Raw genomic sequence first — 27280 nt, forward strand, 5'->3', positions numbered from 1 at the left:
TCATACTGAAATTGATGATAGTTTTAACCAATAGGAGGAAACAACATTATTATGTGGTAGTTTCTATGGATACAACTGACGCCTTTTCACATTCTGTCAACAGATAATTTTGTCTTTGGAATGTAGTTATTTGTTGTTCCCCTATTATTATAGCTCAGTAGTTCCAGTTTCACCAAGTGCATAAATAAACACATTAATACTAAATAACTGTAATTAACAAGTAGGTGTATAGCTCTTATTTTGATTAGTATTTATTTTTCATAAACTGCTAACCTGTGTGCATCTATCTATATGCAAAAGAAACTTCAGATTTTGGAAAGTTAGGTAGATGCAGAGTTTCTGTCAGGTATCTGTTGATGGAAAATAAATAAGATGAAAACAGAGATTCTCTAAGTTTTTAGCGAAATGTAATATTGTTGTCGCGATAGCATGTGGATAACTCAGGCAATGCACAAACTACCGCGAGATATTTGGTCCTTCATTTTTGCTATTCATAATCTCAGTACGCATTGTATCTGTCGTACTCGTCGTCGTTCAGGTGTGACATTACGTCGGCCATAGTACGTAGGTATGCGCTAGTGGTAAGAAGGGGAATGTCGGGTTGTGGATGATCGGTTTCTGTGCGGTAGCGAACGACAACATTATGGGTGAGCCTACTTACTGTATCAAACATTTCCGAAAACTGCTTTGGAGATGACATTTATAACTTGTTGTATCAGAGTTGCTATTTTAAAGTAATGGTTGTTCGTGACTTTCTAGTTGTCTGAGTAACCAACGCCCAGTCGTCCCCCAACCAGTTGTTGGATGAGATGCTAGCCTAGCTAGCAGGTTAGCATTAGCTAAGGCATTTCCTGTGTGGTTATTTTGTCCCTCATCACGAATTACTTGACCCAATTTTACCTACCTAGTGGTTCATTCCAAAAGCTAATGTTTTATTTTATGTATCTGGTGTTTGTTAAGTAAACTCCATCGAGGTAACACTAACTAGCTTTTTTAGTGTGGCGATAACGTCATCTTTACCGCCTAACGTTAGCCAGCTGGCTTGCTAGCCTACGATTCAGAAAATGCTAACGCCAAGTCCTTAGCCTTAAATTAAATGATTGTCCCAGTAGTCACCAAGCAAGCCATTGTTTCTTGTTAATGGTTAACTAGCAAAACAATGTCAAGCAATTTATTTTCTTCCAGCTATTTCATACATTTGATTACCAATGAGTGCTACACTGAAAAATAGATTGAAGCGTGTGTGTGTGTGTGTGAGAGAGAGAGTGACCATATAGTGTAGAGGGAAACCGCAAAACAGAGTATGTTCTGATAATCTCAAGGGAAGGGGACAGATGAGGATAAACACTCGCTCAAGCCAACACAGTTAGATTCTCAGACCTCGGATAGATCTAAGGACAAGTCAAGGGTGAAGATGGGTATCCTTGGGTGTCTGCCTTTTCAAATTGGTTTGGGGGTAGGACCAAGTGAAAGTGAGCCAGGTTTTTATTAAAGAAGCCCTATTAAATTGCGATGAAGATACTCTCATGACTGCATGAGAAAAATGTGTACACCTCTCACCACTTCCTTCAGTTGACCCGCTAACTGAAACGGAAATACACTTGCAGAATCATGAAGAAGGATTTGAACTAACTGTAAGTCGCTCTGGATAAGAGCGTCTGCTAAATGACTAAAATGTAAAATGTGAATCAGTTGCCAATTTTTTTTGCTTTGTAACAGTGTATGCAGTGGAGGCTGGTAGGAGGAGCTATAGGAGGACGGGCTCAATGGTATCAAACAAATGGAAACCAAGTTGGACTCAGTTCCTTTTATTCCATTCCAGCCATTACAATGAGCCTGTCCTCCTATAGCTCCTCCCACCAGCCTCCACTGGTGTACAGGTAGTGATCTCACTCATACCAACGTATACGCAACGTTTCTTACATGGAGATAAAGAAGACATACCATTTTAAACGATAATTTCGCACAGACATAGGCTTTCAATTGAAAACATTTGAACAACAGTCCAAGGCTAGGGGCATCAACAGAGATTGTACTCCTTTTATAGCCCAGGGCGAAGCCAATAACATTGTATCATACTATCCAACTCTGTGATGTTATGCTTGCTAGCCTAAACACACATTATTTATCTGCAGGCTTTACAGTTTGTGAAATTGATTATGAAAACAGAATGCTTTGTTAGGATGATTACTGATATTGATTGTTGTTGTCGCCTGTGTTCTCTCCTCTGGCTCTTCCCTCACTTTGGACCACATCGCATTATTATTTCCATAACACAGCTGTAAGTATGGATGGATTGGTCAGTTAGGCCAATGTTTATTTGCCTGCTTATCAGAATGACTTTCCCCTAATTTTGAAGTAACCTAGGCCTGTTACATAACATTGCAAAAGCTGTGGTGATGATGTTGTGCTCGTATGTTACTTTCCAGCAACAAAAGAATCTGGAGGGATATGTGGGCTTTGCTAGCCTTCCCAACCAAGTGTACAGAAAGTCTGTGAAGAGAGGCTTTGAATTCACCCTGATGGTTGTGGGTAAGAAAATGCTTTTCATATATTGAGGTCATGGTTCAACAGAGTCATGTTTTCAGTCATTTCAGTATACACAATACAGTTGACCAGTTAAAGCTGTAAATGGTAAGTTAGATTTGGAGACAGGAATATATGTGTGTGACCACAGTTGTGTACAAGCAAAGTGCGTGTGTGTGTGTCCTGTGATTTTTAACCTCCTCGAGTCAGGAGAGGGAAGATAACCTCTCTCGTTTACTTTTTTTTCCACATCCTGCTTATTAAAATAGCATTATTTTGATTGGATTTATTCAAAACTGTGCAGTATTATAAAAAATACAAGAGTGCTGTTGAAGTACTTGGATGTGGTTGTTGAACTCGGCAAGGACCTTCATTTGCTAATCAGTCACTGTTTGGAGGGAAAATGTTTCTTTGGGTCAAACCATTTCCTGTGGTCGGCATAGCAGAATTGGTCCCTCACTGTTCGTATCGCATTTCATCTGAACCACAGCCTCTTTCTGAGCCAGTCATGGGTTTATCATTGATCAATTTAAGAAGTTAGAATGAGGAGTGTAGCCTATCTAAACATGTCTGCCTTGCCAGGCACTCGCATGCAACAGGGTTCCTCTTAAACAAGTCATGATTTACCCTGCTGTATAAAATGTCCTTTAAAGGCAGTGTGTTGGATGGTGCCCAAGTTGGCTGTTGGGGCCCAAAAATGCCTTGAATAATTTGCCAGCCTGATTGCTGCAATAATAATAATAACATGATTTTAAAGTCCTATTTCTGGGAATGCAAACGCATCACAAACGATGCATACTGTGCATATGTGAAGTAGGCTAGTTTATATCAATACACCAGTGTTTTCCATATAACAGGACAGGTTGGCGTGCTGCGCTCAGCGAGGCATAGTGTGCTGTGTCAGTCACTGCTGATAACGCTAGCCCTTTCTCACACTACACCACCAGTGACCTAAACCAGCAGGGACATGTGGGCTCAAAGCTCCGCCTTCTGCTGAGGCAATGTGTATGTAACAGTGTACGAGAGTGATATTGCTGAATTAGCAAACAGTCAAACTATCAACCATTTTTTTTTTTTGCTGTGGATTTTGTATACATTAATGTACATTTTAAAACAACATCTACAGCAAAAAAGAAAATGGTTGATAGTTTTACTGTTTACTAAATCAGCAATATCACTCTCGTACACTGTTACATACACACTGCCTCAGCAGTAGGCGGAGCTAGCTCCTCTACTCAGTCCTGAGGAGCAGTGCCTGGCAGTGTGACTGGCACAGCAGTGACTGGCACAGCACACTATGCCTCGCTGAGCGCAGCACGCCAACCTGTCCCATTACCTGGAAAACACTGGTGTATTGATAGAAACTAGCCATCTATATTCATAGGAGAATGAAGATGGGCATTGAAATGCACATTGTCAAATGCAGTCACTCAACACAGAAACGGTAGCTCTCAACTCCCAATACTGTAGCCTGTAAATGGCAGCTCGTTGACGATCGAGCCGTAGCCCCCAGCCAGTGAGGTCGGTGCCAGTGGTCATTTCCACTGCCCTAATGATTCCATTCACCAGGAGCATGGAGACCAGGAACACAATGGTTAGCCATACTGGAGAAACGGGACCACACAGCCAACATAAGAGGCATTCTCTAGCCATGTTCAGACTAGGAGCTGTTGTCCTATCCCTTTACACAATCATTCAGATGGATGGTCGTCTTGGACAAATGTCAATGGCCCTCAATCAAAGACATGACCTTTTGATGGGATTTATTGGCTGGTCTTTATTAGATGCTTCTACAGTACTATTGTATGCCTCTAAAGTTGCATGACTGGCTATCACACAGTGGGATGTACCTGCTTTCAACATGTATTGTTAGCTATTTATAATGTCAGTGTTCCCCTATATCTTTAAATGTTGTGTTCTTGCTGATATAGCTACATTGTATACTGTGCACACTAGGCCTATACAGTGGGGGAAAAAAGTATTTAGTCAGCCACCAATTGTGCAAGTTCTCCCACTTAAAAAGATGAGAGAGGCCTGTCATTTTCATCATAGGTACACGTCAACTATGACAGACAAATTGAGATTTTTTTTCTCCAGAAAATCACATTGTAGGATTTTTAATGAATTTATTTGCAAATTATGGTGGAAAATAAGTATTTGGTCACCTACAAACAAGCAAGATTTCTGGCTCTCACAGACCTGTAACTTATTCTTTAAGAGGCTCCTCTGTCCTCCACTCGTTACCTGTATTAATGGCACCTGTTTGAACTTGTTATCAGTATAAAAGACACCTGTCCACAACCTCAAACAGTCACACTTCAAACTCCACTTTGGCCAAGACCAAAGAGCTGTCAAAGGACACCAGAAACAAAATTGTAGACCTGCACCAGGCTGGGAAGACTGAATCTGCAATAGGTAAGCAGCTTGGTTTGAAGAAATCAACTGTGGGAGCAATTATTAGGAAATGGAAGACATACAAGACCACTGATAATCTCCCTCGATCTGGGGCTCCACGCAAGATCTCACCCCGTGGGGTCAAAATGATCACAAGAACGGTGAGCAAAAATCCCAGAACCACACGGGGGGACCTAGTGAATGACCTGCAGAGAGCTGGGACCAAAGTAACAAAGCCTACCATCAGTAACACACTACGCCGCCAGGGACTCAAATCCTGCAGTGCCAGACGTGTCCCCCTGCTTAAGCCAGTACATGTCCAGGCCCGTCTGAAGTTTGCTAGAGTGCATTTGGATGATCCAGAAGAGGATTGGGAGAATGTCATATGGTCAGATGAAACCAAAATAGAACTTTTTGGTAAAAACTCAACTCGTCGTGTTTGGAGGACCAAGAATGCTGAGTTGCATCCAAAGAACACCATACCTACTGTGAAGCATTGGGGTGGAAACATCATGCTTTGGGGCTGTTTTTCTGCAAAGGGACCAGGACGACTGATCCGTGTAAAGGAAAGAATGAATGGGGCCATGTATCGTGAGATTTTGAGTGAAAACCTCCTTCCATCAGCAAGGGCATTGAAGATGAAACGTGGCTGGGTCTTTCAGCATGACAATGATCCCAAACACACCGCCGGGCAACGAAGGAGTGGCTTCGTAAGAAGCATTTCAAGGTCCTGGAGTGGCCTAGCCAGTCTCCAGATCTCAACCCCATAGAAAATCTTTGGAGGGAGTTGAAAGTCTGTGTTGCCCAGCGACAGCCCCAAAACATCACTGCTCTAGAGGAGATCTGCATGGAGGAATGGGCCAAAATACCAGCAACAGTGTGTGAAAACCTTGTGAAGACTTACAGAAAACGTTTGACCCGTGTCATTGCCAACAAAGGGTATATAACAAAGTATTGAGAAACTTTTGTTATTGACCAAATACTTATTTTCCAACATAATTTGCAAATAAAATCATTAAAAATCCTACAATGTGATTTTCTGGATTAGTTTTTCTCATTTTGTCTGTCATAGTTGACACACGTGTACCTATGATGAAAATTACAGGCCTCTCTCATCTTTTTAAGTGGGAGAACTTGCACAATTGGTGGCTGACTAAATACTTTTTTCCCCCACTGTATGTTGATTGAATTGCATTGATTCACTCATTTCAAATGACACTGATGGACAATGACCCTAATGTAGCAACACTGCCATTAGGCTATATGATCCATGATAAAAAAAATAAAAAATAGATTCAGTTTTATTGCAACAGTTTTTTTCTTTCTTCTAGGTGAATCAGGATTGGGCAAGTCTACGTTGATCAACTCTCTGTTCCTAACAGACTTGTACTCTTCAGAATACCCTGGGCCGTCACACAGAGTCAAAAAGACTGTACAGGTAGTTTAAAACACTTCTGCATAACAGTCCTGTATTCTCTTGTTGAATATCCTTCTTCCACTGATGACCATGTTAGTTTGCCTCAGTGTTGATACCTTGGCATTTGAAACACATTCTGCGATATAGAGCAGACTAAAGTATTCATACCCCTTGACCTATTCCACATTTTGTGTTACAGCCTGAATTCAAAATGGATGAAATAGATTTTTTTGTTTGTATTATCTTTTACCAGATCTAATGTGTTATATTCTCCTACATTAATTTCACATTTCCCCAAACTTCAAAGTGTTTCCTTTCAAATGGTATCAAGAATATGCATATTCTTGCTTCAGGTCCTGAGCTACAGGCAGTTAGATTTGGGTATGCCATTTAGGCGAAAATTGAAAAAAATAGTCCGATCCTTAAGCTGTTAAGTCAAAACTGTAACTCGGCCACTCAGGAATATTCACTGTCTTCTTGGTAAGCAACTCCAGTGTAGAGTTGGCCTTGTGTTTTTAGGTTATTGTCCTGCTGAAAGGTGAATTAATCGCTGTGTCTGGTGAAAAGCAGACTGAACCAGGTTTCCCTCTAGGATTTTGCCTGTGCTTAGCTCTATTCCGTTTCTTTTTTATCCTGAAAAACTCCCCAGTCCTTAACAACTACAAGCATAGCCATAACATGATGCAACCACCACTATGCTTAAAAATATGGAGAGTGGTACTAAGTAATGTGTTGTATTGGATTTGCCCCAAACATAACACTTTGTATTCAAGACAAAAAGTTAATTGCTTTACCACATTTTTTGCAGTATTACGTTAGTGCCTTGTTGCAAACAGGATGCATGTTTTTGAATATTTTTATTCTGTACAGGCTTCCTTCTTCTCACTCTGTCATTTAGGTTAGTATTGTGGAGTAACTACAATGTTGTTGATCCATCCTCAGTTTTCTCCTATCACAGCCATTTAAATGCTGTAACTGTTTTAAAGTCACCTTTCCGGCAACTGAGTTAGGAAGGACGCCTGTATCTTTTTAGTGACTGGGTGTGATGAAACACCATCCAAAGAGCAATTAATAACTTCACCATGCTCAAAGGGCTATTCAATGACTGCTTTTTTTTTTTACCCATCTACGAATAGGTGCCCTTTGCAAGGCATTGGAAAACCTCTTTGTGGTTGAATCGGTGTTTGAAATTCACTGCACGACTTGAGACGTTTCAGCTTTTCATTTATTTAATGAATTTGTAAAAAGTTTGAACAACATTGTTCCACTATGACATTATGGGGTATTGTGTGTAGGCTTCTGACAAAAATGTAATTCATTTAAAATTCAGGCTGTAACACAACAACATTTGGATAATGGCAAGGGGTGTGAATACTTTCTGAAGGCACTGTATGTCATTTAGTCCAGAAACTTGCTCTACGCGGTCTCCAAAACACAACGTTATCTCGACACAGATGCTCATCTGTTTTTCTGGTTCCTCTGCATAGTTAGGTAATAGTACAGTGTTGGGGTGCATGTTGATACATGCAGCTAGAATGAGAGTCACCCACTGGCCTCAATGTGTGATACACACATTTAGACTAGTAATTGGGGACAAGTTGTCTTCCTGAGAAGTTGTTTTGGTACTCTTCTTTCCCTTCATTGGGATTGGCAGTATGCTAATTCCTTCTGTGTTGTTGCAAACACTCTTGTGGAGACCGGTGTTTGCTCAACGCAGTGGGGCCTGCGTTGTTGTCCAAAAGTTAAACAACCAGAAATGTAGTGAGTGCTTAATATTCTTATGACAATTCTTAGGAAAGTTGTATTGTTCACTGTCTATCTCACTGTCATACACCAAATATGAACAGTAACAGTATGCATTTAGACAAGACAACTATTGAATGCTAATACAATTCTCTATTTCCCAGGTGGAGCAATCCAAAGTGTTAGTAAAGGAAGGTGGTGTCCAGCTCCTGCTCACTATAGTCGACACCCCAGGATTCGGCGACGCTGTGGACAACAGCAACTGGTACGCAAAGCTTGACAACTTCTCCATTTTGGCTCCAATAAATGCATTGATCTTGACCCATTTGACAGCCATTTTGGCTCATAGCTTGCAAACAGGTTTCCACGAAGTAGCATCCATTCTGGCTCAATGTGTGTGGGTTTGTTTCCTCCCTGGGGCTGTGTTCCGTGCAGCTGGCAGCCGGTCATCGACCACATAGACAGCAAGTTTGAGGATTACCTCAACTGTGAGTCGCGGGTGAACAGACGACTGATGCCCGACAGCAGAGTGCAGTGCTGCCTCTACTTCATCACCCCCTCGGGACACGGGTGAGTCTGGGAGGGGGGAGAAAGAGAGGTTGGACAGTGTGAATGAAGGTGGAGGGCTTCTTATGATTTAATAAGATTTCACAAGTGTAAAGTAGAATACTCCATATTAGAAATTTCAATCATTTTTGGCTACTGCCTCTAATAGCCTTTCTCTCTTTAGGGTTGTTTTGCAATATACATACATAGTTGTGTTTCATATGACTGATAGTGCTAAAGGACATTGGCTCTCTGTCAGAGAAGGCTGTGTGTATCGTGGCTGTGGGGTAAGGAGGGTGTGTGCGTGCGTTCACTGTTCATACTCTGTTCTATGAGACATTGTGTCCATACAATCCCCCAGTCAGTGTTGAGACAGGCTCTTAGGATGAGAAGCTTATGCTGGCCTCACACACACTGACCCCTCACACACACTCTCCTCACAGCACCAGCTGATATAGCTCACTCACGCTCGAGTGCCTTGCACAGTGACACTGCTAACGAGAAACAGCTGGGGAAAGTGTTCTGGACACACAGACCATACTGTTATTTGTGTTGTCATCGTTGATAAATTACTTGTTTGTTTACACTACTGGAGCTCCATTGCAAAAATGTTTTATTAGTTAATAGAATTAAGGAAAGAAATGTGGGCTTCGTGGTTTGCTATTCAAATACTGGACCTGTCAGGAATCTGTCCAAAAGTACCCCTAACCCACCATTTATGGTATTAATAATAACATGATTATTTTGTCATGTCTCCATCCAGACTGAAGCCTCTGGATATTGAGTTTATGAAACGGTTGCATGAGAAGGTGAACGTCATCCCACTGATTGCAAAAGCAGACACTCTCACCCCAGAGGAGTGCCAACAGTTCAAGAAGCAGGTCAGTGGGCTCTGTCTGGGGGCTGGGCATCAAGATTTACGCAGACAAAGAATTGAGTGTTGCAGATAGAAATGCACAGTTTGGCCAGAATGGTGTTTCCCTATTCCACATACTGCTCTGACGATGCCCTCGAAGTTTCCCCAGGGTAGTACATTGATACAGTCTGAATGGAGTTGATACCACATGATAAAGAACTGTCCCACATGTCTTGGATTGTCATTGGGGTCCTTCTTAATAAAACATACTGAACCTTCCCTCTCCTCAGATCATGCGGGAAATCCTGGAGCACAAAATCAAGATCTACGAGTTCCCAGAGACGGATGATGAGGAAGAGAACAAACTAGTGAAGAAGATCAAGGTATGAAACAAATGTACCGCATGTAGTTGTAAGCACCATCCATGCACCAACGAACTTAGTCATTTAAACTGTTTGGCACCAGTCCCGCCTGAATTTTTGCTAAATCAACAATTCCCGCTTATTATGCGAGGGCGTGCAAATGACCAATAACTGTACTATTACCCAATAAAACAGTAAAATCATTGCAATATTACCGCATAGAACTCTCCAGTCACCGCACACACAAAAAGAGTGCTGGACATTTTAACCAATCACACACTTTTACTGCATAAAATGGTTCAATCAAGCAAGATGTCAACAAACATTTTCCCTTGTCAGGACTTTTTTATTACAAATTGGACAAAATCATCGCAAATTGCCATGCAAAATGTCTGAATTGCTGCAGCAAAGTATTTTGGCCCACCACTAGCCGATCACAAAATCCTGGAGGGGCTGTTACATACATACATACATACATACAGTTGAAGTCTGAAGTTTACATACACTTAGGTTGGAGTCATTAAAACTCGTTTTCCAACCACTCCACAAATTTCTTGTTAACAAGCTATAGGTTTGGCAAGTCGGTTAGGATGAACCAAGTTGTGCATGACACAAGTAATTTTTCCAACAATTGTTTACAGACAGATTATTTCACTTATAATTCACTGTATCACAATTCCAGTGGTTCAGAAGTTAACATACACTAAGTTGACTGTGCCTTTAAACAGCTTGGAAAATTCCAGAAAATTATATCATGGCTTTAGAAGCTTCTGATAGGCTAATTGACATCATTTGAGTCAATTGGAGGTGTACCTGTGGATGTATTTCAAGGCCTACCTTCAAACTCAGTGCCTCTTTGCTTGACATCATGGGAAAATCAAAAGAAATCAGCCAAGAAAAGAAATAAATAAATTGTAGACCTCCACAAGTCTGGTTCATCCTTGGGAGCAATTTCCAAACTCCTGAAGGTACCACGTTCATCTGTACAAACAATAGTACGCAAGTATAAACACCATGGGACCACGCAGCCGTCATACTGCTCATGCGTTCTGTCTCCTAGAGATGAACATACTTTGATGTGAAAAGTGCAAATCAATCCCAGAACAACAGCAAAGGACCTTGTGAAGATGCTGGAGGAAACCAGTACAGAAGTATCTATATCCACAGTAAAACGAGTCCTATATCGACATAACCTGAAAGGCCGCTCAGCAATGAAGAAGCCATTGCTCCAAAACCACCATAAAAAAGCCAGACTACGGTTTGCAACTGCACATGGGGACAAAGATTGTACTTTTTGGAGAAATGTCCTCTGGTCTAATGAAACAAAAATAGAACTGTTTGGCCATAATGACCATCGTTATGTTTGGAGGAAAAAGGGGGTCGCTTGCATGCCGAAGAACACCATCCCAATCGTGAAGCACGGGGCAGGCAGCATCATGCTGTGGGGGTGCTTTGCTGCAGGAGGGACTGGTGGACTTCACAAAATAGATGGCATCATGAGGAAGGAAAATTATGTGGATATATTGAAGCAACATCTCAAGACATCAGTCAGGAAGTTAAAGCTTGGTTGCAAATGGGTCTTCCAAATGGACAATGACCCCAAGCATACTTCCAAAGTTGTGGCAAAATGGCTTAAGGACAACAAAGTCAAGGTATTGGAGTGGCCATCACAAAGTCCTGACCTCAATCCTATAGAAAATGTGTGGGCAGAACAGAAAAGGCGTGTGCGAGCAAGGAGGCCTACAAACCTGACTCAGTTACACAAGCTCTGTCAGGAGGAATGGGCCAAAATTCACCCAACTTATTGTGGGAAGCTTGTGGAAGGCTACCCGAAACATTTGACCCAAGTTAAACAATTTAAAGGCAATGCTACCAAATACTAGTAGAAAGAGGAGGAAGGGAAGCGCTACTAAGGTACACAATAGTAAATGTTGGTAGACAGAAGGTGCTCTTTGGTCAAAGGGGTGAATTGGTCATCAAAAAGAAAGGAGGACCAAGGCACTCTTCATATAATTAATTAAAATGCCTTTATTAGTATGGCATGTTCAATAGAAACAAGATTATTATTTTTTTTTATCCGACGCGTTTCGGCTAAATGTCCTTCGTCAGCTACCAAATACTAATTGAGTGTATGTACACTTCTGACCCAATGGGAATGCGATGAAATAAATAAAAGCTTAAATAAATCATTCTCTCTACTATTATTCTGACATTTCACATTCTTAAAATAAAGTGGTGAATCCTAACTGACCTAAGACAGGGAATTTTTACTAGGATTAAATGTCAGGAATTGTGAAAAACTGAGTTTAAATGTATTTGGCTAAGGTGTATGTACACTTCTGACTTCAACTGTACATACACACATTCTCTCACACATCATTGTGTTATTTTGCTTGCAGGACCGTCTTCCCCTGGCCGTGGTGGGCAGTAACACCATCATCGAGGTGAATGGGAAAAGGACCAGAGGACGACAGTACCCCTGGGGAGTGGCAGAAGGTACCAGGCATGATGGGAGATGTAGTTTGATCAGGGAAAAGGAAAATCTATAGAAAGAGGCTCCTTTAGGAGAGGGGTTTAAATATGTATTGATTTTCTTTCCTTGCAGTTGAGAACGGAGACCACTGTGATTTCACCATCCTACGAGACATGCTCATCAGGTACAGACCTTAAAACATGAAGTTACAAACATTTATAGAAAATGGGGAAATGACAATGCATTTTTTGTAGCATTGTCAACCACATTGACCTTAGCCTCAACTTTAAAGGTTTCTAAGACTTGTTTTGTCTGTCTTTCTGTGTGCGTACAGAACCCACATGCAGGACCTGAAGGATGTGACCAATAACGTCCACTATGAAAACTATCGCAGCAGGAAGCTGGCGGCCGTCACCTACAACGGACAGGACAACAACAGGGTCAAGGGTCAACAGTCGACCAAGTGAGTCCAACAGCTACCAATGGTTCTCTATTTAACAAGGCATAGCCTAACTCTTTTTGTCAATGATCAAAGGCATATTTTACCTGACAGATAATCTACTGGACATCTGAGACTTTTGAAATGTTTTATCATATTGATGTGATTTTTAGGCTGTATAAATGGATGTTATTGTCGTAGTGGTGTCTCTCGAGTGGCGCAGTGGTCTAAGGCACTGCATCGCAGTGCTAGCTGTGCCACTAGAGATCCTGGTTCGAATCCAGGCTCTGTCGTAGCCGGCCGCGACCGGGAGACCCATGGGGCGGCGCACAATTGGCCCAGCGTCGTCCAGGGTAAGGGAGGGAATGGCCGGCAGGGATGTAGCTTAGTTGGTAGAGCATGGCATTTGCAACGCCAGGGTTGTGGGTTCGATTCCAGTATGAAAAAAATTAAATAAAAATAAACATGTATGCACTCACTAACTGTAAGTCGCTCTGGATAAGAGCGTCTGCTAAATGACTAAAATGTAAATGTAAAATGTAGTGTTCTTGGAGGTATTTTTGTCCAATATAGGTCCATCATTCCAAATGCAGGTATTACAGCTTAAAGGGATACTTCGGGATTTTGGCAATGAGGCCCTTTCCCTACTTCTCCAGAGTCCGATGAACTCGTGGATACCATTTTTATGTCTCTGTGTGGAGTTTGAATTAAGTTGCTAACTAGCGCTAGCGCAATTGCTAACTAGTTTCGCGAGCCAATGCTATCTCGAACTTCCTTCATACTGGACACAGATATACAAATGGTATCCACAAGTTCATCTGACCCAGGGGAAGTAGAAAAAGGGCCTAATTGCCAAAATCCTGAAGTATCCCTTTAAATTCCACACTGCTGCTCTCTCACACCTAAGACCCTCTTATGTACACCAACCACGCTCAGCATCTTAGCTCTTTACTGAGAAACACCCTCACACACTGCGGTTCCTAACGCACAGCTACTCACCAAACACATGCTACTAATGTAAGGCTACTACACACACCGTTTCATGCCTCTTGAAAAGTAGTTTTGTTTATTTGTGAACTTTTCCTTGTTTACCGTGAGAAAGTAGATGTTTCGTTCTTAGTCCATGTTTTTGTTAGTGCGGTCAGTCCGTTTAGTTTTTCCGTTGTCGTAGTGCATGATTTCATCGCAGCATGCTAAGTGTGTGTGTTTCTGTTTTTTTAGACATGACACAGGTGAAGGCATGTAAGTGGTCAATTTATGTTTTCTTAGAACCTCCTGTAAGATCATTTTTTTAATATACCTTTTTCCTCCCCTGTTTGTGTTACTTTGTCTGGGTTCTCTCTTTCTCCCAGTTCAGGGTGTTTTCTTCTCCTTTCTTCCCCCCCCCCCCTTTATGTCAGACAAGGTCTCAAGGAACACTGTAGAGATGCCAACATTGTGAGAAAAGTTAACTGGGAATTGATAAATATGCATATTACATTGCAAATACTTCAAATGGAATTAGCGTAGTTGGACATGAGCGGAGTCTTATCCATTTTAAATCTTTTTTTGTTTGCTCAACTGGTGGCTTCTTCTCACTTTCAATTGAGTTTACTAACATTTAGCTAAGCTAACATCCCAAAGCACCACTATTTCACTACAGTTACTCACTAGCCTATGCTAACAGCTTAGCTAACTCAGCTCAGGGACTGCTTGATGCTGGTCTTTGAGTCCCTGCTCCAGAACCAATTGGGTTTCTTCTTCCCTCTGCTTATCCACACTTCAGTCACCACACTGTTGGGTCCTACCATTCCTTTCATGCATAGATCCTTGTATGTACCAATTCCCTGCAGAGAAATGGGGGTGACGTTACTGTGCGGATTGTTCCACTGTGTTGGTGAGGGAGGGGGTCGGTGACGGTGCGCTGTAGGACAGGTCTGACTGTGTGCGTGTGACCCTGCAGGAGCCCCCTGGCTCAGATGGAGGAGGAGCGGAGGGAGCACGTGGCCAAGATGAAGAAGATGGAGATGGAAATGGAGCAGGTGTTTGAGATGAAGGTCAAGGAGAAGATCCAGAAACTGAAAGATTCCGAGGCGGAGGTAACATCAGTCACATTGCCTTACTACACTACTGTCCTCTACCGTATGGTTTGACTTCTTACTTCCTGATGCATAAACGCTGTCACTTTTCGTTGGGTGTTGATGCACTGAAAGTGTTAGACCGTGAGTGGGGTGTGTGAGCGTGTGTTTTAATGACTAGTTCTCATGTGTGAAGTTCACTGCCCCTCTCTCTGAAGTGTTACATTTTCAAATGTACTCTTATTTAACCAGGATAGTCCTCTTAGTAACAATTGTCACTGTTTTTCAGTGAGTCATACAGTTGTGAACATGTCTTTCACATTTTCTGACTCTCTCTTCTTCTGCAGCTCTCGAGGCGTCATGAGCAGATGAAGAAGAATCTGGAGGCCCAGCACAAGGAGCTGGAGGAGAAGAGACGCCAGTTTGAGGATGACCGGGCCAACTGGGAGACCAATCAGCGCCTGGAGCAACAGAGAATGGATGCCTCCAGGTAACACTGTCTGTCACGCCCCTGATCTGTAGTGCTGACTTTGGTTGTTACTAATGTAGCTCTATTTATTGTCTGTTGGATAGAGAAAAAAGCTAAACCGGACACAAAATCAACCGTCTGTGCAGAACGTAATACCAGCGTGTCCCACAAGATGTCACTGTTGTATAATCCTATCTCATCATTATATTGCCTCATGTACTACATTATCTCCTCTACAGGACTCTGGAAAAGAACAAAAAGAAGGGGAAGATATTTTAGAGACAGTCTGCAGAAACACCAAGTTGTACTTGTTGCCTGCCCGGACATCCGTGTGTGGCACCAAACCAACACCAAAGCTCTTGTACAGCCCAGCTGGGTCTGCATGTACTGTCACAATGACCGGAAGAGAGCTGCCTGTGGACTTCTCCAAGGAATGTGTTTACCTTAACGAAACTTACCGTCTTAGACAGGCCAAACCCATATATAACTGAGTACTGTTACCCCTCCCCCCCCTTGCTATATCTATTTAACAACTGATGTCTACAGTTTTATGCAGAGCAACAACAAAAAAATTAACTGTTGTACAATCATGTTTCAGGGGTTTTATTCATTTACATGCACAAAAGCTCTTCCATGATGTGGAAAGGAAAAGGAAATGGCATTAAAATCCTTTTATTTAGCAAAGTGTAACAGATAAACCTCATACTGAACAGCTCCCCATGCAATGTAGCCTAACACGAAACAACTGTCTCAGTGTCTCAACAGGAGTAATGGGAAATCTAAAGAGGCTAAAATGCACCTTTTTTATGGCTAAAGCTTTTTTCAAAATGTAACGCTTTCTTCTGATTTTAGCAAATTTCACTAGCCTTGGACCACAATTAACTTCATAAATGTTATATTTCAGTTAGTTTATTTTTATATATACCGAGCCAGCTAAAGTAATACTTTTTTGTATGTTCGAGAATTCTTCTGAAGCTTTGACCAGTTTCTGAAGAGGATTGACTGTTTAAAATACATTCAGTAGTCGTGCAAGCAAAGAGCAAAAAAAAAATATGAAAGGAATATTTCTGTAACTCCACATACGTGTGATCAGATTAAGTGGGAAAGGAAAGTCAACACCACAGTTTGCTTTGGCTATGTACTCATCTGTATTTTTTATTTGTATTGTACAAAGTCACTTAATAAACATGTGATGATAGACTTGCAATGCAATAAATTCTGCTAAGAGATGCATGTTGATACTGCATTACTAAATTCAGAATACCTATTATGTAGGGCTACTGAAATTTAAACAGTTTAAATGTGTTACTTATTTTGCTCTGTAGTTGAGTATTAATCTGCTTTGTCTACAAATCTCCGCCAGAAGGCAACATGGGTTTCCTTTTTTCTGCGTTTCTCAGTTGTTTTACTTTTGATGTAAGTATTCTGCCACATTGCATGCATAATATGAATGTTTTCAGAGGACTAACAGGTTATTTGCCTGAAAAGATTTGACATATTTCACACCACAGTAATATGGATATTCCTCCATTTTCTAAAGCAATTTTTGCAAGTACTGTTAATTTGCTGACGCAAAATGTTATCAAAGTATTGGACATCACACTTGACTGAAACAATCATGCAAACACTTTCAGTGCATCCCGGTACACACTTGGTTCTTTCGATGCAAAGTTGTATGTAGCTGCTTTTGAGATCCATTAGAAGGAACCTGCAGGAATAACAGTTATCAACTATGTCATAAGAGAAGAAACACTGTCACTCAGAGAATGAGTCATAGATGCACTCAATGCTGGTAGTTTACCTTGTTCCTCTGAGCTCCTTTTACCCATCAGTCCAACAAAAGACTCAAATTTCTGCCCTGGAAAAGAGGTGAGAGTAGGGCTATTTCAGACTGAAAAAAGTGAATCTCCCACAGTGATCCCATTTTGACATTACACACCAGAGAGTCTCTTTTAGGAAGTGTATATGGCATGAGAACAGTTCCACCTTAGTGGATTTCATACCTTATATCATAGAATTACATAATTTAATAGGATATCTGCCTTATATCCCATTCATATCTTCATACGTGTAGCCTCAGTAAAATTGAATAGAAATGGTCATTGCCAACAGTGTCTAATGCATGCAACACTTACTTCTTCTTGTTACCTGGGATTTCGCTGCAAAGAGTGGAAGGGACAAAGCAAAAATGCAGATGAGCTTTTATAGAAATAGAATATATATCCTTTAAAATATTGAATTATTACTAGAAAGTAGTTAGCCTACCAGAACCTCTTTTCCCCATAAGACCAAAGAATTGGCGTGAATCAGGTTTTCGAGTCATTCTTTTCAGGATTTCTGGCCATTTGCTCTGAATAATAAAATACACAATTTAGCTTATTCATTTGATAGTAGCCTAGGTTAATCATGATATGTTTATTATGAAGCCTATCACTGCGTGTGGCATCTTCCTAAATAGTCCACATTTCCAAATGTACAGGACAGTGCTGAAACATTTATCTTAATATCGACAATGACACTATAGGCCATTGTCAAATATTTCAAACACATTTTTGCCAATTTGAGAGAAGTATCCTACCGTTTCATTGTCTTCTCTCCAACTGTCATCAAAATTGATTTTTTGGCAGAGGACAGTTGCCAAAACGAGGGAAAATACCATAACGAGTAGAATTATCTTCATTGTGGTAACAGATGTGCTGTGCGTAAAGTTGTTCCTCTTCATGCGTTTATTTTATTTGATGAGAGTAACTTCACTGATAAAATCTGACTATAATGGTCTGAATAAATATTGAATTCCTATAATATCAAGAGTTTCAAAGATGCAGCCTGCTGGAATAAGCCATGGAGCAAATTTTCACAGAGAGAAGTGCGTCTATCCATTGGCGCGACATTGCAATCGGCATACCTGTGCGCGCCGGCGTTTTTATGCAGAGACAGAGCTGAAGTGGATGTCAATGTCAAGCAGTTTCGTTGTAACATAATTAGGTCATATTATGAGTCAGCAGGTTTGCCTTTGTGTTTTAATTTCTGAAGAGGCAAACCACTGTTGCATCTGTTCAACAGAGGCCTAAAATCTAAATGTCTGGAACAAGGATAGCCTACTTTTGGCACTGTGCTGGGCTCTCAATCAATCAATTCCATCCAGAAGTACAACATATACAAGTGACGTCAAAACGTCATATTTAATTCATGGCAGCCTATTTATAGCGCATTTTAAGGACCCAAAGCTGCTTTACATAGTACACTGCTCAAATAAATAAAGGGAACACTAAAATAACACATCCTAGACCTGAATGAATGAAATAATCTTATTAAATACTTTTTTCTTTACATAGTTGAATGTGCTGACAACAAAATCACACAAAAATTATCAATGGAAATCAAATGTATCAACCCATGGTGGTCTGGATTTGGAGTCACCCTCAAAATTAAAGTGGAAAACCACACTACAGGCTGATCCAACTTTGATCTAATGTCCTTAAAACAGGTCAAAATGAGGCTCAGTAGTGTGTGTGGCCTCCACGTGCTTGTATGACCTCCCTACAACGCCTGGGCATGCTCCTGATGAGGTGGCGGATGGTCTCCTGAGGGATCTCCTCCCAGACCTGGACTAAAGCATCCGCCAACTCCTGGATAGTCTGTGGTGCAACGTGGCGTTGGTGGATGGAGCGAGACATGATGTCCCAGATGTGCTCAATTGGATTCAGGTCTGGGGAACGGGCGGGCCAGTCCATAGCATCAATGCCTTCCTCTTGCAGGAACTGCTGACACACTCCAGCCACATGAGGTCTAGCATTGTCTTGCATTAGGAGGAACCCAGGGCCAACCGCACCAGCATATAGTCTCACAAGGGGTCTGAGGATCTCAACTCGGTACCTAATGGCAGTCAGGCTACCTCTGGCGAGCACATGGAGGGGCTGTGCGGCCCCCAAAGAAATGCCACCCCACACCATGACTGACCCACCGCCAAACCGGTCATGCTGGAGGATGTTGCAGGCAGCAGAACGTTCTCCACGGCGTCTCCAGACTCTGTCACGTCTGTCACGTGCTCAGTGTGAACCTGCTTTCATCTGTGAAGAGCACAGGGCGCCAGTGGCGAATTTGCCAATCTTGGTGTTCTTTGGCAAATGCCAAATGTCCTGCATGGTGTTGCGCTGTAAGCACAACCCCCACCTGTGGACGTCGGGCCCTCATACCACCCTCATGGAGTCTGTTTCTGACCGTTTGAGTGTTACACCCCTGAAAAAGGGGGAGAAATAATCACGAACGTGACGCAGTTATGTTTCCTCACTGACAAATTTAGTGTAATGAGAAAAAGACCGCGATTCCCCCAGGAAGTTGGGTGGAGACCAGAGCAATCGATCTCAGGCTCATAGATTAAGAGCATTAAGTAGATCACAGATGAACACTTTTACCCTTAAATTAGGCACCACAAACTAAAGTAGTCAATATAACATTTACACATTCCTCTTACAATATTAACCCTTTGACTCTTGACGGATTTTAAACACATTTATGCATTTTATCAATCTCTATGAACTAGTACTGGATGCATTATCTTTTTAACCTTAGATATTTTAAGATCCTTACATACCATGAACTTACTAATACTTTTTAGTGTATAACAGGCTATGAATATGTCCTTTAACCTGTCACACTCTCCCGACAAAATAAATGTTGTCCCAACATTACCAACATTATCTTCTTAAACAGTCTATAAGCACTGGACGTAGAAAATCCTCTTCTGTAAGCTAGTCCTTGAGCAGAGGTCAAAGTTCACAGTTCAAATAGAACCAAGAAGTTATATTCACAGTCCATATCTGTTGACCAGCTGTATAAACAGTCCATAAGCAGTCTTTTCTCATACTATTGTCAACAGTCCATCAGTTTTAATGATCTCTATGCATAGTCTGCTAATTGTCTCGTGAAAGTCTGTGAAATCAGTCAGTAGTCCATGGTCAAACATGTCAACTCTGTCTGTGGCCTCAAGTTTGCTGAAGTCCATACATGTAGGGTGGCTGAAGGTAATATCCCTGTAGTGATGGCAGCCATGGAACCAGTCCTGGTGCAGGGTAGACAGGGAACAACTGTGGCTGTGGCTGGATACTGTAGCAGGAAGGGATACCAAGCTGATCATAGGTGATACGTCTTGGAGGGTGTCTCTCTCTTTGTGGCAGCTGGTAAGCTGGTTCCTCAGGTTCAGCAGCAGCAGTTAATGAAGGAAAGGCACTTAGTGGACGATCATCCAGCACATTTTCAGCAGGCAAGTTCATCTCCTCAGCAGGCAGTTCTTTAACTGTTGTTTTCTCCTCCAGCTGATTTTCAACAAGAGGCTGTGCTGGTAGCGTATCAGGAACTGGCACCGCAACTGTTTGTTTCACTGGTGGGGGGCCTGTTTTCCGACTCTCTCGCTGGTTCAGCATACCTCTCAGGTACTGTAGGAGATGTGGGGACCTGTAGCGGCTCATGATGAAGGTCATATTCATCCCCGCTGTCTTCATCAGAATCTAGAGGCTGTGATCCAGGCTGATGTCTCTTTTTCTTACTTTTGTCATCTTTAGTCATTTCTGGTTGTCTCTCAAAAGGTAAGTGGTCACAGGACATGAGCAGGTTTCTGTGCAGGACCCGGGAGCGTCCCCTACCCTTTTCTGGTCTCAACTCATAAATCGGCAGGTCTGAACCCATTTGTCTCACTACTGTGTGAATTTGATCTTCCCAATAGTTACGGAGTTTGCCTGGTCCTCCTCTTGGTGTCAGGTTTTTAATCAGAACTCGCTCGCCAGGCTGTAGCACTGAACTCCTAACTTTAGTGTCATAGTACTTCTTACTTCTTTCAGCAGCTTTCTGAGCATTTTCTTTTGCAATGGCGTATGCTTCTTCCATTCCTCGTTTCCAGTTCTCCACGTAGTCTCGCTGGTTACTGGAACCTGCCTCTGTGCACAATCCAAAGAACATATCAACTGGAAGCCTGGGTGATCTCCCAAACAGAAGATAAAATGGTGAATAGCCAGTCACTTCGCAACGGGTGCAGTTATAGGCATAAACCAGTTTGTTTAGAGACTCCTTCCAGTTTGACTTTTGTGTCTCAGTTAGTGTCTTTAGCATTTGCAACAATGTTCTGTTCATTCGCTCCACTTGACCGTTCCCCATCGGGTGGTAGGGTGTTGTTCTGGACCCGGCCATGCCACTGAGTTTCTTTAACTGATGGAACAACTGATTTTCGAATTCTCCCCCTTGGTCATGGTGGATGCGGGAGGGGAACCCAAACTTCAGGGCAAAGTCATTGAAGATGAGATTTGCAGCAGTTTTTCCTGACTTTGATGTGGTGGCGTAGGCTTGAGTGAAACGTGTAAAATGGTCAACAATCACGAGGATGTACTCATATCCCCCTTTGCATCTGTCGAGATGGAGGAAATCTATACATACCAGTTCAAATGGCTGTGTTGTCACAATGTTTGTCAGAGGAGCTCTTGTTTCATGGCCTGGCTTTTTTCTGCTTGACACAGCTACAAGTTTTAGTCACATAGTGCTCGATGTCAGATTGCATATAAGGCCAGAAGAAGCGGTCACGTACTAGTGATACAGTGCGGTCAGTACCTTGGTGTCCCATGTTATTGTGCAACTCTTCCATCACTTTACCTTTGTACTGCTCTGGTAGAACTAACTGCTTGCGGGCTGTAGTGATTCTGTAAAGAATACCATCACTGTCGATTGTCAATTTGTCCCATTCTCTGAATAGGCATTTTGTCTTTGGACTGAATTCCTTTTGCTCTTTAACTGGCGGTTTGGAACCAGACAGCTTGAAATCGAGCACAGGACGGATGACCGGATCAGACTCTTGTGCCTCTCTTATCCCCTCTTTTGGGATCGAGCTGATTGTTGCTGTAGTTGTCTCACCTTCAGCTGATACTGACATAGATGCAGCTGAAATTGACCAAGGCACAAAAGGCTCTTTCTGTACCTCTACTGCTTGTATAGTGGCGGCAATGGTGTCTGGTGGAAGCTCCTCAGAACATTCTCTCATCAGTGACTCTACATCCAGTGGCATCCTTGACAAAGCATCTGCATCACCGTTCTCTCTGCCTGGCCTGTACTTTATTGTAAAGTGGAAATCAGCCAATTCTGCAACCCACCTGGAAGTGGTTGCGTTCAGTTTTGCAGTAGACAGAATGTAGCTCAGCGGGTTGTTATCACTGTATACAGTGAAGGTCGGAGCATAGTACAAATAATCATGGAACTTATCAGTGATTGCCCATTTTAGAGCTAGAAATTCTAGCTTGCCAGAGTGGTAGTGATAGTTCTTCTCAGCTGCTGTTAAGGTTCGAGAGCCATAAGCAATGACCCTAAGCTTCCCATCTTGCTCTTGATAAAGAACTGCTCCCAAGCCTTGGTGTGACGCATCAGTGTGTACAACAAATGGCTGAGTGAAGTCAGGGAAACCTAAGACTGGTGGGTGAAGCAGACACTCAATCAGCTGTTCAAGTGCCTGTTGATGCTGGTCAGTCCACAGGATTGGCTTGTTTGAGGGCACCACATGACTTACTTTCTTTGTTTTTGCTTTCCGTGGGTGGTCAGGTAATTTCTCTGAATCTGCTTTCAGGAGGTCATACAGACAGCTGGCCCTCCTAGAAAAGTCTTTGATGTACTGTCTGTAGTAAGTGAGTAAACCAAGCATTTTTTCTGAGCTGGCCCACAGTCTGTGGTCTGATCTCTTTCAATGCTCTTACTGCTTCAAAATCGGCTGGGTCAACTTTGCTGCCGTCTGCAGACACTATTCTGCCCAAATAACGGACCTGGGGTTTAAAGAGATCACACTTACTTGGCTTGAGTTTGATGCCATACTCTCTGAGACGCTGCAAAACCTTTGCACATCATTCACATGGCTGTCGAAAGTTTTACTGAAAACTAGCGTGTCGTCCAGATAAGGAATGCAGATGTTGTCCCGGAGCCCTTCCAAACATTCCTCCATACAACGCTGAAAAGCTGCAGGAGCGTTCATGAGGCCGAATGGCATACGTATCCACTCATAGAGTCCCCATGGGGTCACAAATGCTGTCAGTGATCTGCTTTCTTCCGAGATGAACCCTTGGTGATATGCTTTTCCCTGATCTAAAAGGGAGAACCAGGAATTACCACCTAAACTGTCCATGATGTCCTGGACCCGAGGGATGGGCTGGCGGTCGGGATGTGTCTTTCTGTTCAGGTCTCTGTAATCTATACACAACCGGAGGGTCCCGTCCTTCTTCCTAACGCACACGACAGGTGAAGAATATGAAGAGTTTGACTTCCTAACCCAACCCTGGGCTATGAGGTCATGAAGGTAACCCTTCATCTCCTGATACAGTGGCCTGGGCACTGACATGTATGTGCGCTTGACTGGTTCAGAGTCCTTTAGAGAAATAGTCATTTTCAATCGTTCAATGCAGCCAATGTCATTGTCTGATCTGGAGAAGGAGTGACACTCTTCTCTAAGCATTTTCCTAACAACCTCTCTCTGTTCTTCGGTTAGGTGACTTAAACCTACTGGTGGATCCCACTGTTCAGTAGCAGTACATGGAGTTTGAACACTAGTGTGATTCACTGTGGCTGGGGTGACAGCTTTTTCAAAGACTTGGGCAGGTAACACAGTCATAATGGTTTGTACTGTACCGATTATGGTGCGCCCTAGCAGGGCAATGTCGTGGTCAGTGGGGTTAGAGACATCAAGCATGACAACTGGAAAAACACCTTTCTTAACTCTGACTAGTGTGTCAAAGAACTCAAGTTCATCTGGCCACTGCGGGTTCAGGTCTGGCTGGAAAAGCATTGTCATGTCATCTTTGGAAAGGCTGGGAAGCTACCCGGCACTCAATCTGAATGCTACTGTGTTTTGGTACAGCAACCTTCTCTTTCTTGGTCTTCACTGCGTATTCATCTGTCTGTTCTGCGCTAACAGCCTGTATAAAAGCCCTCACCTTATTTCTTTTGAGGCTTGGGAAAGCTTTTTTTACTGTACTGTACCGTTTAGTCTTTTCGGTCATTGTCAGGATGTGCTCAATAACATTGAAACCTATGATGGGATGAGATAGGTGACAGCCTTTCATTACCAGCACTGGGATGATCAGTTCCTTCGTTTGGTCAGTTTCAGAGGCTAACCGAAAGTTGTTTCAATCCATCCCAGGTACGGCATTTCAGTCCCATTTGCTGCCGTCAATCTTAGATCATCAGGTGAGTCCAGAATTTCTGAAACATCCCTCAGCCTTGCGTTTGGGAGAGATTCCGCTTTCCATCGTTCATCAATGACCGATACCTGAGAGCCTGTGTCCCATAGAGCTTGGAGGTGGTGGCGATTCAGGTGACACTCAACAAGGCACTGTCTACCGACTAGCGAGGTGACCTTATGGGGGGTGGCAACCTTGAGCTAGGGATGGTAAAGAGTGGGCATTTTCTTCTGTACAGGAAAGCTTTTCACAGGTAGAGTCAATTTTCAGGTGAGTGCATTTTTCCTTATGTTTAGTCCAATGTTGGTTTTGACATCCTTTGGAACAGTACAGTGTCTCTTTACATGATGAACATTGTTTCAGGTTCTCAAATGACTCTTCTCTGGCACAATTTGCACATTTCTGGGACTTTTTGGTAGCTATGGTTAACACTTGTCCCTCAGCGGTAACCCTTCCCGTTTAAAGGGGCCTCTTTGGATGGTCTGACTCCCGGATTTTACATCCAGCTTGAAAATGTTCTCCACTCCCACATCGGAAGCAGTGTGTGCAGCGTGCATCTGTTCTGGCCTGCTGGCAGACAAAACACCTCCTTGGAGCTTGAGCAGAGCGGTTGGTATACAGGTTAGGTGCATATTGATACTGCGCAGGGTCAGGTGCATGGGGCTGACTGTAGTTGCTGTAATACTGCTGCTGGGAAACAGGTGGCTGGGGTTCCCTATCTGGCCTCCTAACTGGAAGTGGGGCATGGGCATAAGGCGATGACTGAAACATAGGCTGCTGTAATGTCTCCTTAATCTGAGCAATCTCTGCACTGAGACCTTTTAGGGAAGCTACACCTGTCTTAAGTTCAGCTAACTCTGTTAACAGTTCTGCGGGTATCTTAGCTTTGGCTTCCTTCACAGGACACTTTGCAGATGGCGTATCTTCTAACTGGACTACACTTACAGTTGTAGCAGGCTGTGGGGCATTAAAACGCTTTTGTTTCGTCTTTCTAACTCATTAGCACAAGCAATGTTAAGCTTCTCTAGCAAAACCTCATCTGATGTTTCGCTATCAAGCAGGAGAGGCTGCATGTCTATCCTGATACTGTCACTCTGGAGACCTGTAAGGACTGTGTGTAAACACATGCGCTGGACTAGGGCAGGGTCATACTTAAGCCCTGATTCTGACTCCTGGGACGCAAATAGTACTTTCTGCCTCAAATCTAAGACGCGCATCAGGAAGCTTTGAGGGGTCTCCTTGCTATGCTGTGCTTCTGAAGCTAGCTGTTTGTAAAGCTCTGTTGCACTCTTCTCTTGGAAGTGGGAACGCAGGATGCATCTAAGTGTGGGAAGAGTTAGCTGGGGTTTACCTTCCAAGTAGCTGCGTAGCTGTGAGCCTGGAGAAATAGCCCTGATTACTGCGTCTACTATTTCTACCTCAGGATAGCCTCTGTTAAGTCCATTCTCAATCTGATGGGCAAGGCTGGAAAAAGTCAGTTTATCTTTCTGGCCCGGTTCACCTATCTGACCAGAAATTTTTAACTCTTTGCGCCAGTATGAGCCGGGCTGTGCACTGGGTGAGAGCTGCATGCTCCTCTGAAGATGGGCAGGGGGTTGGGGCTGGCGCAGAGAATCACTGGCTTGGTCTGCAGTACTCTGCTCAGTTCCCACCCCTTGTTGTGGGGTTACAGTTCTCAGTCCCTCTATTCTGTGATGTGTTCTGGCTGTTTCAATATCATGGTCAGTTTGCCCTGTCTTGCTATCTATGCCACTGAACATCTCTGTCATTTTGTCTTTAAGTAACAATAATTCCGACATGCCGCCATCTTCTAACTCTGCAACTTCCTCTCTTTCAAGGAACATCATAATGTGAGTCATCAGTGATATGCGGGATTTGTCTTGAACATCTCTTCTCTGTTCGCCTGATATGTCAAGGAAATCACATACGTCTAGTAACTTGTCTTTAGTCAGGGTGTGCAATTCTCCTACTACCTCTTCCTGTAGTTCTTCCAAGGCGGTTGTCATGTTGACAGGACAGGAGGAACCTTTACTGTGCAGGAGTTGACTCTGAATTAGATGGTCCTTACTGTCTCTGATGGTCTCTCAACGGCCTCAGTTGACACGTACTTAACCACCAACTTCCAGCTCCCCTCGAACAGCAACACTTTCCTCACTGCAGCCTGCCTGGGTTGTTATGTAGGGATTTAGCTGGCTCGGAATTCAGCGACCAGGATGTGGAAGCCGGACATCTGAGCAGCAATCTCAGCGGAGCCTCCAAAATGTTACACCCCTGAAAAAGGGGAGAAATAATCACGAACGTGACGCAGTTATGTTTCCTCACTGACAAATTTAGTGTAATGAGAAAAAGACCGCGATTCCCCCAGGAAGTTGGGTGGAGACCAGAGCAATCGATCTCAGGCTCATAGATTAAGAGCATTAAGTAGATCACAGATGAACACTTTTACCCTTAAATTAGGCACCACAAACTAAAGTAGTCAATATAACATTTACACATTCCTCTTACAATATTAACCCTTTGACTCTTGACGGATTTTAAACACATTTATGCATTTTATCAATCTCTATGAACTAGTACTGGATGCATTATCTTTTTAACCTTAGATATTTTAAGATCCTTACATACCATGAACTTACTAATACTTTTTAGTGTATAACAGGCTATGAATATGTCCTTTAACCTGTCACATGAGCAGACACATGCACATTTGTGGCCTGCTGGAGGTCATTTTGCAGGGCTCTGGCAGTGCTCCTCCTGCTCCTCCTTGCACAAAGGCGGAGGTAGCAGTCCTGCTGCTG

At 42.8% G+C, this 27280-nt stretch overlaps 2 protein-coding genes across 3 annotated transcripts; one reads left to right on the forward strand and one right to left on the reverse strand.

The window, feature by feature from the left end:
* Positions 1–527: 527 nt before the first annotated feature.
* Positions 528–16511, forward strand: LOC121543074 (septin-7-like). 2 transcript variants are annotated; one of them, XM_045208700.1, is made up of 15 exons: positions 528–647; positions 2280–2281; positions 2430–2532; positions 6252–6358; positions 8245–8345; positions 8516–8650; positions 9390–9507; positions 9773–9865; positions 12244–12340; positions 12450–12501; positions 12652–12780; positions 13978–13998; positions 14699–14834; positions 15161–15303; positions 15522–16511. In XM_045208700.1, the coding sequence occupies exons 1-15, from the start codon at positions 608–610 to the stop codon at positions 15559–15561; spliced, it is 1317 nt and encodes a 438-aa protein (XP_045064635.1). In that variant the 5' UTR covers positions 528–607; the 3' UTR covers positions 15562–16511. The 2 variants fall into 2 exon arrangements, with proteins under 2 accessions (XP_045064635.1, XP_045064636.1); XM_045208701.1 differs by lacking the exon at positions 13978–13998 and having other exon boundaries at positions 529–647.
* LOC121543075 (protachykinin-like) lies at positions 16432–18161 on the reverse strand. The gene is made up of 5 exons (XM_045208702.1): positions 17861–18161; positions 17548–17632; positions 17418–17441; positions 17084–17140; positions 16432–16990 (listed from the first exon to the last, which is right to left on the reverse strand). Exons 1-5 carry the CDS (start codon positions 18002–18004, stop codon positions 16980–16982), a joined length of 321 nt encoding a protein of 106 aa, XP_045064637.1. The 5' UTR covers positions 18005–18161; the 3' UTR covers positions 16432–16979.
* Positions 18162–27280: the final 9119 nt, after the last annotated feature.

The sequence above is a fragment of the Coregonus clupeaformis genome, chromosome 28 (genome assembly GCF_020615455.1).
Source record: "Coregonus clupeaformis isolate EN_2021a chromosome 28, ASM2061545v1, whole genome shotgun sequence".
NCBI lineage: Eukaryota > Metazoa > Chordata > Actinopteri > Salmoniformes > Salmonidae > Coregonus > Coregonus clupeaformis.